The sequence below is a fragment of the Chiloscyllium plagiosum genome, unplaced genomic scaffold (assembly GCF_037043375.1).
Source record: "Chiloscyllium plagiosum isolate Xiang-an unplaced genomic scaffold, Cpla_swu_hap1 HiC_scaffold_7, whole genome shotgun sequence".
Classification (NCBI taxonomy): Eukaryota; Metazoa; Chordata; class Chondrichthyes; order Orectolobiformes; family Hemiscylliidae; genus Chiloscyllium; species Chiloscyllium plagiosum.
Window position 1 is genome coordinate 22,322,971 of NW_028270145.1, and position 14,754 is coordinate 22,337,724.

At 46.1% G+C, this 14,754-nt stretch overlaps 1 protein-coding gene across 1 annotated transcript in view; it reads right to left on the reverse strand.

The window, feature by feature from the left end:
- Nucleotides 1–14,754, reverse strand: part of LOC122551384 (protein mono-ADP-ribosyltransferase PARP12-like) — a 36,767-nt gene extending 22,013 nt beyond the window's left edge. The window contains exons 1-4 of the mRNA XM_043693185.2: nucleotides 13,952–14,754; nucleotides 11,649–11,778; nucleotides 5,888–6,146; nucleotides 2,946–3,053 (exon numbers count right to left, since the gene is read on the reverse strand). Coding sequence (XP_043549120.1) covers nucleotides 2,946–3,053; nucleotides 5,888–6,146; nucleotides 11,649–11,778; nucleotides 13,952–14,289 — 835 coding nt within the window. The 5' untranslated portion in view covers nucleotides 14,290–14,754. The remainder of the gene's footprint in view (nucleotides 1–2,945; nucleotides 3,054–5,887; nucleotides 6,147–11,648; nucleotides 11,779–13,951) is intronic.

The following is a 14,754-nucleotide window of genomic DNA, read 5'->3' on the forward strand; positions in this document are numbered from 1 at the left end:
CTTAGAAGAGTATAAAGGCAGTAGGAGTATACTTAAGAGGGAAATCAGGAGGGCAAAACGGGGACATGAGATAACTTTGGCAAATAGAATTAAGGAGAATCCAAAGGGTTTTTACAAATATATTAAGGACAAAAGGGTAACTAGGGGGAGAATAGGGCCTCTCAAAGATCAGCAAGGCGGCCTTTGTGTGGAGCCACAGAAAATGGGGGAGATACTAAATGAATATTTTGCATCAGTATTTACTGTGGAAAAGGATATTGAAGATATAAACTGTAGGGAGGTAGATGGTGACATTTGCAAAATGTCCAGGTTACAGAGGAGGAAGTGCTGGATGTCTTGAAACGGTTAAAGGTGGATAAATCCCCAGGACCTGATCAGGTGTACCCGAGAACTCTGTGGGAAGCTAGAGAAGTGATTGCTGGGTCTCTTGCTGAGATATTTGTATCATCAATAGTCACAGGTGAGGTGCCGGAAGACTGGAGGTTGGCAAATGTGGTGCCACTGTTTAAGAGGGGTGGTAAAGACAAGCCAGGGAACTATAGACCGGTGAGCCTGACCTCAGTGTTGGGCAAGTTGTTGGAGGGAATCCTGAGGGACAGAATGTACATGCATTTGGAAAGGCAAGGACAGATTAGGGATAGTCAACATGGCTTTGTGCGTGGGAAATCATGTCTCACAAACTTGATTGAGTTTTTTGAAGAAGTAACAAAGAAGATTGATGAGGGCAGAACAGTAGATGTGATCTATATGGACTTCAGTAAGGTGTTCGACAAGGTTCCCCATGGGAGACTGATTAGCAAGGTTAGATCTCATGGAATACAGGGAGAACTAGCCATTTGGATACAGAACTGGCTCAAAGGTAGAAGACAGAGGGTGGTGGTGGAGGGTTGTTTTTCAGACTGGAGGCCTGTGACCAGTGGAGTGCCACAAGGATCGGTGCTGGGCCCTCTATCTTTTGTCATTTATATAAATGATTTGGATGTGAGCATAAGGGGTATAGTTAGTATATTTGCAGATGACACCAAAATTGGAGGTGTAGTGAACAGCGAAGAGGGTTACCTCAGATTACAACAGGATCTGGACCAGATGGGCCAGTGGGCTGAGAAGTGGCAGACGGAGTTTAATTCAGATAAATGCGAGGTGCTGCATTTTGGGAAAGCAAATCTTAGCAGGACTTATACACTTAATGGTAAGGTCCCAGGGAGTGTTGCTGAACAAAGAGACCTTGGAGTCCTGGTTCATAGCTCCTTGAAAGTGGAGTCGCAGGTAGATAGGATAGTGAAGAAGGTGTTTGGTATGCTTTCCTTTATTGGTCAGAGTATTGAGTACAGGAGTTGGGAGGTCATGTTGCAGCTGTACAGGACTTTGGTTAGGCCACAGTTGGAATATTGCGTGCAGTTCTGGTCTCCTTCCTATCGGAAAGATGTTGTGAAACTTGAAAGGGTTCAGAAAAGATGTACAAGGATGTTGCCAGGGTTGGAGGATCTGAGCTACAAGGGAGAGGCTGAACAGGCTGGGGGTTATCTCCAGTGACACACCCTTGAAAGGTACAACTGGTGGTGTAGATAAATACTTTAATACGAATTTGTTCAATTTGCTCACGCGGCCGAATTTCAATAAATTTCTGTGTAAAGAAACTGTGACGCAGCTTTTAAGATGGCAGTTTGACACTCCAGTTGGGCAAAAATAGTCTGCAGCTCACTCCCTTACATCTCAGCTAGCATTATTGTGCATCTCATCAATTTATTTCCACATTTCCACACTCATACCATTCACACACATCCTCAGGGAAATTTTGTTAAGCTTACAGTTTCAGATAGTTAAGACTTGAGGTGGACAAAAGCTGGAACCAGTCATTGAGCTGATTTATTGAACAATGAGGGAAGCAATGGAGAAACCATTATAATCAGGAACACTGCAAACAGTGATACTAAATAATAACTACATCCAAATAGTGATAGGTCAACTGGTTGATAAACACAATAAACTCGTAACTTCCATACATTAGGCTTTCCTTCTGATTCTGGGCATGTGTCCATCTGAGCAATGTTCCAATTAAGAAGCTGATTGTCAGTGTATGTTTGAGTCCCTGTTTTATCTTTCTCTCAAGCATCTTGAACTAGAGATTTTTCCTGAAAACTGGACATGAGGTGCTCATCTTACCAAGACCAAGGTCAGTGATTGGTCTAGTCTTATTAATCTCCAGCACCTGGCCTGTCAGTTCTTTAGGCAAACGTGAGGACTGCAGATGCTGGAAACCAGAGTTTAGATCAGAGTGGTGCTGGAAAAGCACAGCAGGCCAGGTAGCATCCGAGGAGCAGGAAAATTGATTTTCGGGCAAAAGCCCTCCATCTCCCAGTGTCTGTGTGGGTTTCCTCTGGGTGCTCCGGTTTCCTCCCACAGTCCAAAGATGTGCAGGTCAGGCAAATTGGCCAGGCTAAATTGCCCGTAGTGTCAGGTGCATTACTCAGAGGGAAATGGGTCTTAGTGGGTTACTCTTTGGAGGGTTGGTGTGGACTGGTTAGGCTGAAGGGCCTGTTTCCACACTGTAGGGAATCTAATCCAATCTAATCTAATCCAATCAGGAATAGTTCCTGATGAAGGGCTTTTGCCCGAAACATTGATTTTCCTGCTCCTCGGATGCTGCTGTGTTTTTCCAGCACCACCCTAATCTAAAAACAGTCAGTTCTTTAGCTAACTTTGCTGCTTCAATTATAGAAACACTTGTTTTTTAAATTGTTTTAAAAGGCAGACTTATAAATGTCACATAGACTCAATTTTCTCCTGCAGTAAAATCCAGAGCATGAAAATAGGGCTGCCTGAGCCAACTCAATCCACATTTTAGGACATGGTTTTTATCTGGAAAGTGTATTTGTAAGCTATATTTTATGAGCGAGGAATGTTTTGGCTTGCACTTTGAAGATAGGTTGTGCTAGGAGTTTTACCTTTAAAGCTGCAATTCTTCCTGACAAAGTAGAGGCAGATCTCCTCACTGTCCAGATCACCACTGGAGCTGCCGGAAGATTGTCGGGATCGAGGTGACTTCTCTGTGGCTGGCAGATCAAAACACAAAGTCAGATTCTCATGTTAGTTATTGAGGTGAACTACCATAACCACCTTGGGGTCACTGTGAGGAATTTCATGTTAGCCCAGTCACACAAGTTCAAAACTGATTGGCAAGCTGAGACTGTACAAGGCATTGGTTAAGCCACTTCTGAAATATTGTGTGCAATTCTGGTCTCGTTCCTATCGGAAGAATGTTGAGAAACTTGAAAGGGTTCAGAAAAGATTTACAAGGATGTTGCTAGGGTTGGAGGATTTGAGCTATAGGGAAAGGCTGAATAGGCTGGAGCTGTTTTCCCTTGAGCATCGGAGGCTGAGGGGTGACCTTAAAGAGGTTTATAAAATCATGAGGAGCATGGATAGGGTAAATAGACAAAATCGTTTCCCTGGGGTGGGGGAGTCCAGAACTAGAGGGCATAGATTTAGGGTGAGAGGGGAAAGATATAAAAGAGACTGATGGGGCAACTTTTTCAGGCAGAGGGTGGTGCATGTATGGAACGAGCTGTCAGAGGAACTGGTGGAGGCTGGTACAATTGCAACATTTAAAAGGCATCTGGATGGATATTTGAATAGGAAGGGTTTAGAGGGATATGGGCCAAGGGCTGGCAAATGGAAATAAGTAGGTTAGGACGTCTGGTCTGCATGGATAAGTTGGAGTGAACAGTCTGTTTCCGTGTTGTATATCTCTATTACTCTCGAGGCCATTCTTTAAGAATTATACAGGATAGAAGGAGGCCATTTGGCCCAACGTACCTATGCTGATTCTTTAAAAAAAAAGAGCAATCCAATCAGTCTGACTTCCCCGCAATCTTTTCCACTCTGGGACCCTAACCCCACCTGTGTACAAGTCAACCTTTGAAGCCTTGAAATGTCTGTCCAAAATCATGGGAGGACTTATATGCTGAGCACAGGAAGGTGCATCTCAGGCACAGGATCATCCTTTTCAAATACCTTCAGCCTCTGGTGCAAATAGTGGACGTATCTGAAACTCTGGTGCACAACACGTCCTGTCTCACCTGCTCAATACCTCGCACTTAGTTCAGAAGGCACCGGTAAGTAAAATATCAATTTGTCGAGTGGCCAACTCAGGCTGACTGCAACTGTGAGTACAGCATGTTGGGGCAGGTTTGAGCAGGGCTGGTGTCACACTGAGTAGGCCACTTTTAGGATACTGCTTTCAATCTGGTTTCCCTACTATGGGAAAGATTTTAAACTTGAAAAAATTTACAATGATGTTGGGAGGGTTGGAAGGTTTGAGCTATAGAGAGAGGCTGAATAGGCTAGGGCTATTTTCCCTGGAGCGTCAGAGGTTGAGGGGTGATCTTATAGAGATTTATAAAATCATGAGGGATATGGTGAATAGACAAGGTCTTTTTTCCAGGGTACAGGAGTCCAGAACTAGAGGGCATAGGTTTAAGGTGAGAGGGCAAAGATATAAAAGGGACCCAAGGGGCAACTTCACACAGAGGGTGGTGTGTGTATAGAATGAGCTGCCAGAGGAAGTGGTGGAGGCTGGTACAATTACAACATTTAAAAGGCATCTGGATGGGTGTATGAATAGGAAGGGTTTAGAGGGATATGGGCCAAGGGCTGGAAAATGGGACTAGGTTAATTTAGAATTCTGGTGGGCATGGACGAGCTGGTCCGAAGGGTCTGTTTCCGTGCTGTACATCTCTTTAACTCTACATGCAAATGGATCATTTTTGATGCCAGGATAATGGTGACCTCACATGCTGTAATTTGAGAAGTTTCTTATTAAATCTGCTTTATTTTCAGTCCATCACAGATCATAACAACTTACTGTGCAGAAAAAAAAACCAAAAAGACTCTTCTCAGCTTCCATCTTGCTCTTCCACCAATTATTTTAAGAGTGTATTCCTGAGCTAGTGACCTTCCTGCCGGTGGAACCTATCTCTCCTTCTGAACTCTATTATATCCCAGCTTCCTCTTCTCTAATCCAAGGGCAACAATTCCTAGTCTCACCACACATCTGTGAAGACCCTCAGCCTTGTACCATCCAAGGTCATCTACTCTGGACTCTGCCCAAAGCTTGATCAACATTCCACAAGTGTTAACTATTAAGTTGAAAGACCTGATCATCAACTTTTCTCTGAGCATTAAACTGCTGGCCATTCAACCCCTTTAGCTTGCTCCAGTATTGCCTCACACCGTGGCTGGGTTGCATATTAACTGCAGCTGCCCCACTTCGGTCTGTGTCCATTGGGAGTGTTTCTGGAGGAGGGGGGAAAGAGGACAAAACGGTGTCTCCGTTTTTCACTCCCCCCCCCCCCTTCGAATGGAGAAGCGCTTCCTGAAATCAACCTGACTCTAATTTTACGCTATGGCCTTCAGTGGGCATCAAATAGGCCTCTGACAGGGTGCAGGGTACGTGTCACGGGATGATACCAGAGATGGGGAATACTGATACATAACGAAGCCAGAGAAGACAGATTGCTACCCTCAGACCAGAGAAGGGAGGAGTATTGGACTAAATAACGAGAAATTGTTTCTGCTGTCAGTAACCAGGGGGCTACAGGTTTAATATAATTGGTGAATGGTGCAGAGGGAAGGTTTGCCCCTTGTTCTGGACTTCTCCTTCAGAGTAAATAATTTCATCAAGTCATTTAATCATCTTAAACCCCTCAACCACCAGCACCCCTTAACCTTCTACATTTCAGGGAGGGACGGATAGTATCAGCTACTAAAGATTAACATTCCATTTATTTACTTCATTACTTTACAGTCCTTTCTTTTACTGACTTCCAGCAGCTGGACAAAGCTGACACAGCTGCAATCAGGAAAAAGGGGGGCATCGCTCACTTACCTTTACCATTGTGCGGTGTGTAGTTTTTGATGCTGTACAGGTTCTGGTATGTTTGCAGCAGGTTGTGAGCCACATCGGCTCTCAGATTCTCCAGGGTCATGGCGCTGTTGCTGTCACTGAAACTATGGCAGCGCTTACAACTTGACCCGAACTTGCAGGAGCCCTGGACATAGTGGAGGCAGACGTGAAGCTTAGTGCATTCCTGCTTGTAGGTGCAGCTGCCATAGCGACCAGGGCCTTTGTTGTAAAACGTGCAAATCTGCAGTGACAGAAATTCACAAATTCATGAGTCCAAACAGTACATCCAACCAAACAACTAGAGAATGACAACAGAACCAAAAAAACAGTATCAATACCATCCCTGCAAAACGGCACACAGAGCTAGACTGATGTTACCTTCAGCATTTACTCATATGCACTTACTCTGTGAGCATGCAGTTCCCTCATAGTCAGAAAGTTGCAGGTACAAGTCCCGTACCAAAGGCTTGAGTACTAAAGTCAAGTTGCTGAGGGAGTGCTGCACTGTCTTAGTTCAGACAAAATGTAGGATGTCACAGAATCTCACAGATCTCACAGGTCTCACAGATCTCACAGAATCTCACAGGTCTCACAGGTCTCACAGAATCTCACAGGTCTCACAGAATCTCACAGGTCTCACAGGTCTCACAGGTCTCACAGAATCTCACAGGTCTCACAGATCTCACAGGAATCACAGGTCTCACAGAATCTCACAGGTCTCACAGGTCTCACAGAATCTCACAGGAATCACAGGTCTCACAGATCTCACAAGTCTCACAGGTCTCACAGGAATCACAGGTCTCACAGATCTCACAGGTCTCACAGGTCTCACAGGAATCACAGATCTCACAGGAATCACAGGTCTCACAGGAATCACAGGTCTCACAGGAATCACAGGTCTCACAGAATCTCACAGGAATCACAGGTCTCACAGAATCTCACAGGTCTCACAGATCTCACAGATCTCACAGGAATCACAGGTCTCACAGAATCTCACAGGTCTCACAGGTCTCACAGGAATCACAGGTCTCACAGGAATCACAGGAATCACAGGTCTCACAGGAATCACAGGAATCACAGGTCTCACAGAATCTCACAGGAATCACAGGTCTCACAGATCTCACAGGTCTCACAGGTCTCACAGGTCTCACAGGAATCACAGGTCTCACAGGTCTCACAGGTCTCACAGATCTCACAGATCTCACAGATCTCACAGGTCTCACAGAATCTCACAGGTCTCACAGAATCTCACAGGAATCACAGGTCTCACAGGAATCACAGATCTCAGGTCTCAAAGGTCTCACAGGTCTCACAGGTCTCACAGAATCTCACAGGAATCACAGGTCTCACAGATCTCACAGGTCTCACAGGAATCACAGGTCTCACAGGTCTCACAGGTCTCACAGGTCTCACAGGTCTCACAGGTCTCACAGGAATCACAGGTCTCACAGGTCTCACAGAATCTCACAGGTCTCACAGAATCTCACAGGAATCACAGGTCTCACAGGTCTCTCAGATCTCACAGATCTCACAGGTCTCACAGGATCTCACAGGTCTCACAGGTCTCACAGAATCTCACAGGAATCACAGGTCTCACAGGAATCACAGATCTCACAGGTCTCACAGGTCTCACAGGTCTCACAGGTCTCACAGGTCTCACAGGTCTCACAGGTCTCACAGAATCTCACAGGTCTCACAGAATCTCACAGATCTCACAGGAATCACAGGTCTCACAGATCTCACAGATCTCACAGGTCTCACAGAATCTCACAGGTCTCACAGGTCTCACAGATCTCACAGATCTCACAGGTCTCACAGGTCTCACAGGTCTCACAGGTCTCACAGGTCTCACAGGTCTCAGAGATCTCACAGGTCTCAGAGATCTCACAGGTCTCACAGCACTATTTGAAGAAGTGCACAGGGTTCTCCCCAGTATTTTGGCCAATAGTCATCCCCCAATCAAAATCCCCGAAACAGACAGTCTTTCTATTAGAGCGCACAGCTTGTGGGAGCTTGCTGTACACAAGTCGGCTGCTCCATTTCCTACTTCACAACAGTAACTGAACCTTGCATGTATTTCATTGGTTGAAATGTCTTATGCGATATTCTGAGGTCAGAAACAACTGCTTTCAGCGATGAACACAAACCAGTCAATCAATCAGTTACTTCCCATAAAGCATTTTAGCAGCAAGAACATTCAGTGTGAGCAATGTGCAATGCAGATGGTTTCTGAAGAACAGACGTACTGGACTTGAAACATTAACTCTGTCTCTCTCCTGACCGGTGCTGCTAGACCTGCTGAATTTCTCCAGCACTTCCTCTTTTAGGTTCTTGTGTTCCTGTTTTATTCCCACTGGACAATAGTCGGGAGCAGAACTCCCCAGTTTGGCGAAAGATTAAGTATTCCTGACGGTACAGCACCCCTTCAGTTCGGACCTTGCCCTTCAAGTCTCCAGAAGGACAATTAACTTTGTACCCTTCTGACTCAACCAATGAGTGACAACTAATAACACAAATCCACACCCAAGCCTAGAAAATGTATCGACGGCGTATTGAAGCACTGCACCCCGCAGGTTAATAAACAAACAACTGGGTTTTTCATCCAATAGTTCAAGATGCTTTTCAGAAACATCGACAAGATTTAGGAATGAATAAACAAACAAAGTGACACACAGCAAAAGTTCCACAGCAACTGTCGGCTTGAGTAGAACAGCTTGTTGGAAAATTTGACACGGGTACATTAATGCCCCCCTGAGTATATACTAACTCATCACTCCATCAAAGTCAAAACACACAGGCTGTGTTTCAAAAACAAATAAGATCTTCCATTCAACCTGGCATCGACTTCCCTGCATATCACAAATACAACCACAAACTCAGTCTTTTCAACGTTGCAAAGTCCACCTCACTAACATCTGGGGGCTAGTGCCAAAATAGAGAGAGCTGCCTCACAGACTTGTCAAGCAACAGTCTAACATAGGAGAGACCAAGCAGAGGTGTCAGCACAACAATATACAGTTAGGAGGGAATTGCGCTCAACAATGGCTCCAGACCCCATGAAGTCTCATGGCATCAGGTTAAACATAAGGAAGGAAACATCCAACTCACCACCATGTACCATCCTCCCTCAGCCAAAAAAATCAGTACTCTTTGACTGAACAGCACTCGGAAGGAAAATGAGGCTGGTAAGGATGTAAAATTTCAATATCCAGCATTCAGTGGCTCGGCAGCAGCACTACTGATCAAGCTGGTTGGGTCCTAAAGGATATAGCTGCTAGACTGGGTCTGTGGCAGGGGGTGAGGGAACCAACAAGAGGGAAAAACATAGTTGACCTCATCCTTACCAATCTGCCAGCTGCAGAATCATCTGTCCGTGACAGTATCAGTAAGAGTGACCACTGCACAGTCCTTGTGAAGATGAAGTCTAGCCTTTAGATTGAGAATACACCCCATCATGTTGTGTGGCATTATCACCGTGCCAAATGGGACAGACTTCGAATACATATAGCAATTCAAGACTGGGCATTCACTGGTTGGAGTTATACCTGGCAGATAGGAAGATGGTTCTGGTTGCTGGAAGTCAATCATCCTGGCTCCAAGACGTCTCTGCAGGAATTCTTCAGGGTCATGTCCTCAGCCTAAAAACTCAAAAGCTTGACACAAACTAGGAGAAAACAGCCCGCTTGATTGGCACCACATCCATAAACATCCACTCCCTCCACTTCCAACGCTCAGTAGCAGCAGTGCGTACTATCTACAAGATGCATCGCAGAAATTCACCAAAGATCCTCAGATGCACCTTCCAAACCCATGGCCCCTTCCATCTAGGAGGACAAGGGCAGCAGATATATGGGATCACCACCACCTTCAAGTTCCCCTTGAAGCCACTGACCATGCTGAATTGGAAATATATCGCTGTTTCTTAACTGTCACTGGGTCAAAATCCTGGAATTCCCTCCCTACTGGGATTGTGGTTATCTTCAGCAACAACCTTTTCTTCATCATAAGGTCAGATGTGGGGATGTTCACTGATGATTGCACAATGTTCAGCACCATTTGCAACTCCTTCGATACTGAAGCAGTCCATGTGCACTTCTAGATTAGATCCCCTACAGTGTGGAAACAGCCCCTTTGGCCCAACAAGCCCACACTGACTCTTCAAAGAATAACCCACCCAGACCCATTTCCCTCTGATTAAAGCACCTAACTATGAGCAATTTAGCATGGCCAATCCACCTGACCTGCACATGTTTGGACTGTGGGAAGAAACCGGAGCACCCGGAGGAAACCCACGCAGACACAGGGAGAATGTGCAAACTCCACACAGACAGTCTCCTGAGACTGGAATCGAACCTGGGTCCCTGGTGCTGTGAGGCAGCAGTGCTAACCACTGAGCCACCATGCCGCCCCCTAAACTATACCCAGGCTTGGCCTAAAAAGCAGCTAGTAAATTTCGTGCAACACAAATGGCAGGCAATAGCCATCTCCAACAAGAGAGAATCACCCTTGACATTCAATGGAATTACCATCACTGAATCCCCCACTACTCTGGAGGGTACCACTGACCAGCTACTGAACTGGACTAGCCATATAAACACAGTGGCTAAAAAAGGGAGAGATTATGAATACTGCGACAAGTAACTCACTTCCTGACTCCCATCCATAATGCACAAGTCAGGAGTGTGATAGAATACTCCCCACTTGCCTGGATACAGCTCCAACAAAACTCAAAAGCTTGACACAAACTAGGAGAAAGCAGCCCGCTTGATTGGCACCACATCCACAAGTATCCACTCCCTCCCTCCACTTCCAACGCTCAGTAGCAGCAGTGCGTACTATCTACAAGATGCACCGCAGAAATTCACCAAAGATCCTCAGATGCACCTTCCAAACCCATGGCCCCTTCCATCTAGGAGGACAAGGGCAGCAGATATATGGGATCACCACCACCTTCAAGTTCCCCTTGAAACCACTGACCATGCTGAATTGGAAATATATCGCTGTTTCTTAACTGTCACTGGGTCAAAATCCTGGAATTCCCTCCCTACTGGGATTGTGGGACAATCCACAGCAAGGGGACTGCAGCGGTTCAAGAAGTCAGCTCACCACCACCTTCTCTTGATGGGTGACAAATGCTGGCCAGCCAGCAACACCCACATTTCTGAATGAATGAGAAAATAAAGCCTGCAGCAGAAGACCTCTGTCTGCTCAAAGTATTGATAAGAACAACTTGCATTTGCATAGCCCTTTCAAGGTGGGAAATCTTCCCATGGGAATGTTACCAGACAAAATCTGACACCGAACCACATGCAGAAATATTAGAACGAGTGGCTGAAGGCTATGTCGATAAGGCAGGTTGTAAAGGCCAAGAAATGAGGAGCTTGGGACCTTCACAGCTGATGACAAAGCTGCCCACATTGGTGCCAAGAAAATGAGTGGATGCACCAAAACTAGATTTAAAGGAGTGAAGAGATCCTGCTGGATTGTGGAGTTGGAGGAATGTACAGGGATAGGGACAGGCAAGGCCACAGAGAGATCTGACCAGAAAGATGAGAATTCACCAACATGGGAAAGAGAGTGTGAGGTAAGACCAAGTTGAGAACAGTCTCTGTTCATCATACTTCACTTCACTTGACCAGTTTGTTGCTCTCGTGCGAGGAATGAAAGGTAGTACATTTAGCTATAACCGACAGTAAAGGGAAGCGGAGGGGTATGCAGTTGTTAGGTTCAGGCAGGCTCCTACCTCAGGCAGCAGGGATGTATCATTCTGAAGGAGGAGCTGTCGCAGTTCCGCCTCGGTCAGCTTTGCTATTGAAGATAGTACACTCAGGTTGTGAGGAGAATGGATAGCATGCGAGAAGTTGCAGGCGTGTCTGAAAGAGGAGCAGAATAGGTCAGCCCAGCGACGTTGCAGTGTAGCACTGAGAGAGTTCGGTCTGTCTTTCTTTCTTAAGGTAGCTGCCAGGGTGAAAGCAGGGAGTGCAAACCCCACTCTCCTCTTCCCACTGTGCTTCCCAACTAATGGAGTGGAGGACTCAGTAAAAAGATTAATTCATTAATGAGAGGTGGGCATCAATGGCAAGACTAGCATTTACTGCCCATCCCCAGAGGGCAGTCAAGAGGTAACTATGTTGTGTTGGTCTAGAGTCACATGTAGGCCAGGCCAGGCCAGACACAGATGCAATTTCCTTCCCTAAGGGACATTAGTGAATCAGATGGGTTTTTCCTTACAACAGGTTCATGGTCATCATTAGATCTTAATTCCAGATTTTTTTTTCAAAGATTGAATTCAAACTCCACCATCTGACATAGCAGGATTTGAATCTGGGTCCCCAGGACATTAACTAGGTTGCTAGATTAACATATCAGTGATAATACCATCGACCATCACCCCATTTTAATTTAACAGACTGTGATTCACTTGTGGTTATCACATATGGAATGAGCTGCCAAAGGAAGTGGTGGAGGCTGGTACAATTGCAACATTTAAAGGGGATCTGGATGGGTATATGAATAGGAAGGGTTTGGAGGGATATGGGCCGGGTGCTGGCAGCGAGACTAGATTGGGTTGGGATATCTGGTCGGCACGGACAGGTTGGACTGAGGGTCTGTTTCCGTGCTGTACATCTCTGTGACTCTATGACTTGGCTGTCTGTGGGCCATTTGCTGTGCTCATATTGGTTGACACAGTTCTGGCATCACAAGAGCAACTTAACTTCCAAAAGCATTTCATGAGCTTTAAGTGCTTTGAAGCGCTCGAAGTTTGTGAAAGGCAAGATACGATTTGAAATCTTTCCTTTTCAACAAAGTCACTGACAGTTGTGTTGCTGGGTCACAAAGCTAGGCATAAAGGAGAGAAGGGAGAGAGGGGCCGGGATAATATCAGATCTAGGGAGCATGGAGATTGGAGCTTTTGGAGAATTGATGGTGATAGGAATGGCTGTAAGAAACAGTTGAAGAGTTTTCAATAAGACTAGATTTCTAGAGTGTTGAAGATAAGGGGCTCTGATCCCAAAAGACTTAGGTGATTAGATTCTACACTTCTCTGTGTTACACAGTGCACCCCAGCACACACCAAACCTGCCCCCCCCCCCCCCACCCCGCATTAGCCCTGTGCTCACTGGCTTGCACTGGCTCTCCCAGACCAGAAAGGCCTCGATTTTAAACAGTTAGCTCCAGTTTTGAAATCTCCTTCATGGCTTTTGCCCTCCCGAAATGACTTCCACCAGCCCTCTGTGATCTCTAGCCTTCCTCCAATTCTGGTCTCTTACAGCTCGAACATTAGTGGCCGAGCCTTCAGTCAGGAGGACATCTCGTTCTGGAATCCCTCTTTCAAACATCCTTAAAACAGAGTAGGGGAGTCCAAATCTAAAGAGGTATAGGTTTAAGGTGAGAGAGGAAAGATTTAAAAGGGGTCTGAGGAGCAACGTTTTCACGCGGAGGGTGGTGCATATATGGAACCAGCTGCCAGAGGAAGTGGAAGTGGTTTGGCTACCTTGGAATCCAGTTGTTATTTTGTCTCCACAGGAAGTGGTAGAGGCTGGTACATTTTAAAAGGCATATGGACAGGAACATGGATAAGAAAGGTTGAGAGGAATAGGGGCCAAATGCAGGCGAATGGGATTAGTTCAGTTGAGGAAACCTAGTTAGCATGGACAAGTTGGGCCGAAGGGTCTGTGTCCATGCTGTATGACTCTTTAACTGACCCCCAACCCCCAAGACTGAGTTTTTGGTTTTCCGGACTTTGCTATCTCCTTATAGGGCTCCCTATAAAAATAACCCGATAAGAGCCTTCTGAAATCTGGCGATCTCTCACTACATGAGAGACACTGTTTGGATGAATGCTCTGTTTTGCTCCCAAACTTTTCTGCATCTTCTGTTGCAGTCCTGACTCTCTTCATGTATTTTTGAGTACACCACGGTGGCCTTCCTCCCTCACAATCCTTTTTTTTTGCTGGGTTGGCGAAGTGAAGAAAAGCTTTCTTTCTTTCTTTCTTTCTCTCTCTCTCTCTCTCTCTCTTTCTCAAACAAAACATGCTGTTTTACCTCCCCTTGGAGAATTTGCAATTGCCCAGGAGGAAGAATTTGCAGAGGTGGATCTGGCTGCAGGAGCCGCTACAGTTCTTCTTCAGGAAGTCCTTGCACAGTCTGACCGAGGTGGTGGCAATGAGCTGGCTGTCCTCACTCAGCTCGGAGCCGGCTCGCTTGGAGCCCTGGCCCGGCACGATGGCGAAACACTGGCTCGCCCTCAGCATCCGGCACAGCTCCCAGTCTGTGACCTGCAAAACCTGACAGAGCTCCCTCCGTAAGGTGCTGTACTGCATACAGCCCCCTTGGGAGCACAGCAGCTTCAGGCTGACATCTCGAATCCTGTCCAGAGCCATCACTCGGCCAATTCGAACAGAAATTACTTGTTTTCTCTCTTTCTCTCTCTCTCTTCCTCCTCTCGGTTCAGGAAAACAGAAAAATGAAAGTGGAACTTTGAGCTCAGCCTCCCTCACACTGATTGGCTGCTCCTCTCAGTGTCTGACCTCAAGAGGTGGGGACTGTGTTTCACAATAGATACAATAGAGATCCCAGCACCCAGCCTGAAACAGGAGAAACTTAACGCGAGGGGTCGTGCAGAGTCAGTTGCTACTCCCCGAGAGGTTGCCTGACTGACCGACACTCAAGAGGGAAACACTAAGAGAGAGAGAGAGAGAGAGAATTACTGAAAGGGAGAGAGACTCAGAAAGAGAATCGAACAGAGAAATTTACTCATGGAAGGACAGTCCCAGAGAGAGAGAGAGAGAGGTACCCGGGGAGAGGAGATTAAGAAGAGAAAAGAGAGTGAGACTCAGAGAGAGAAT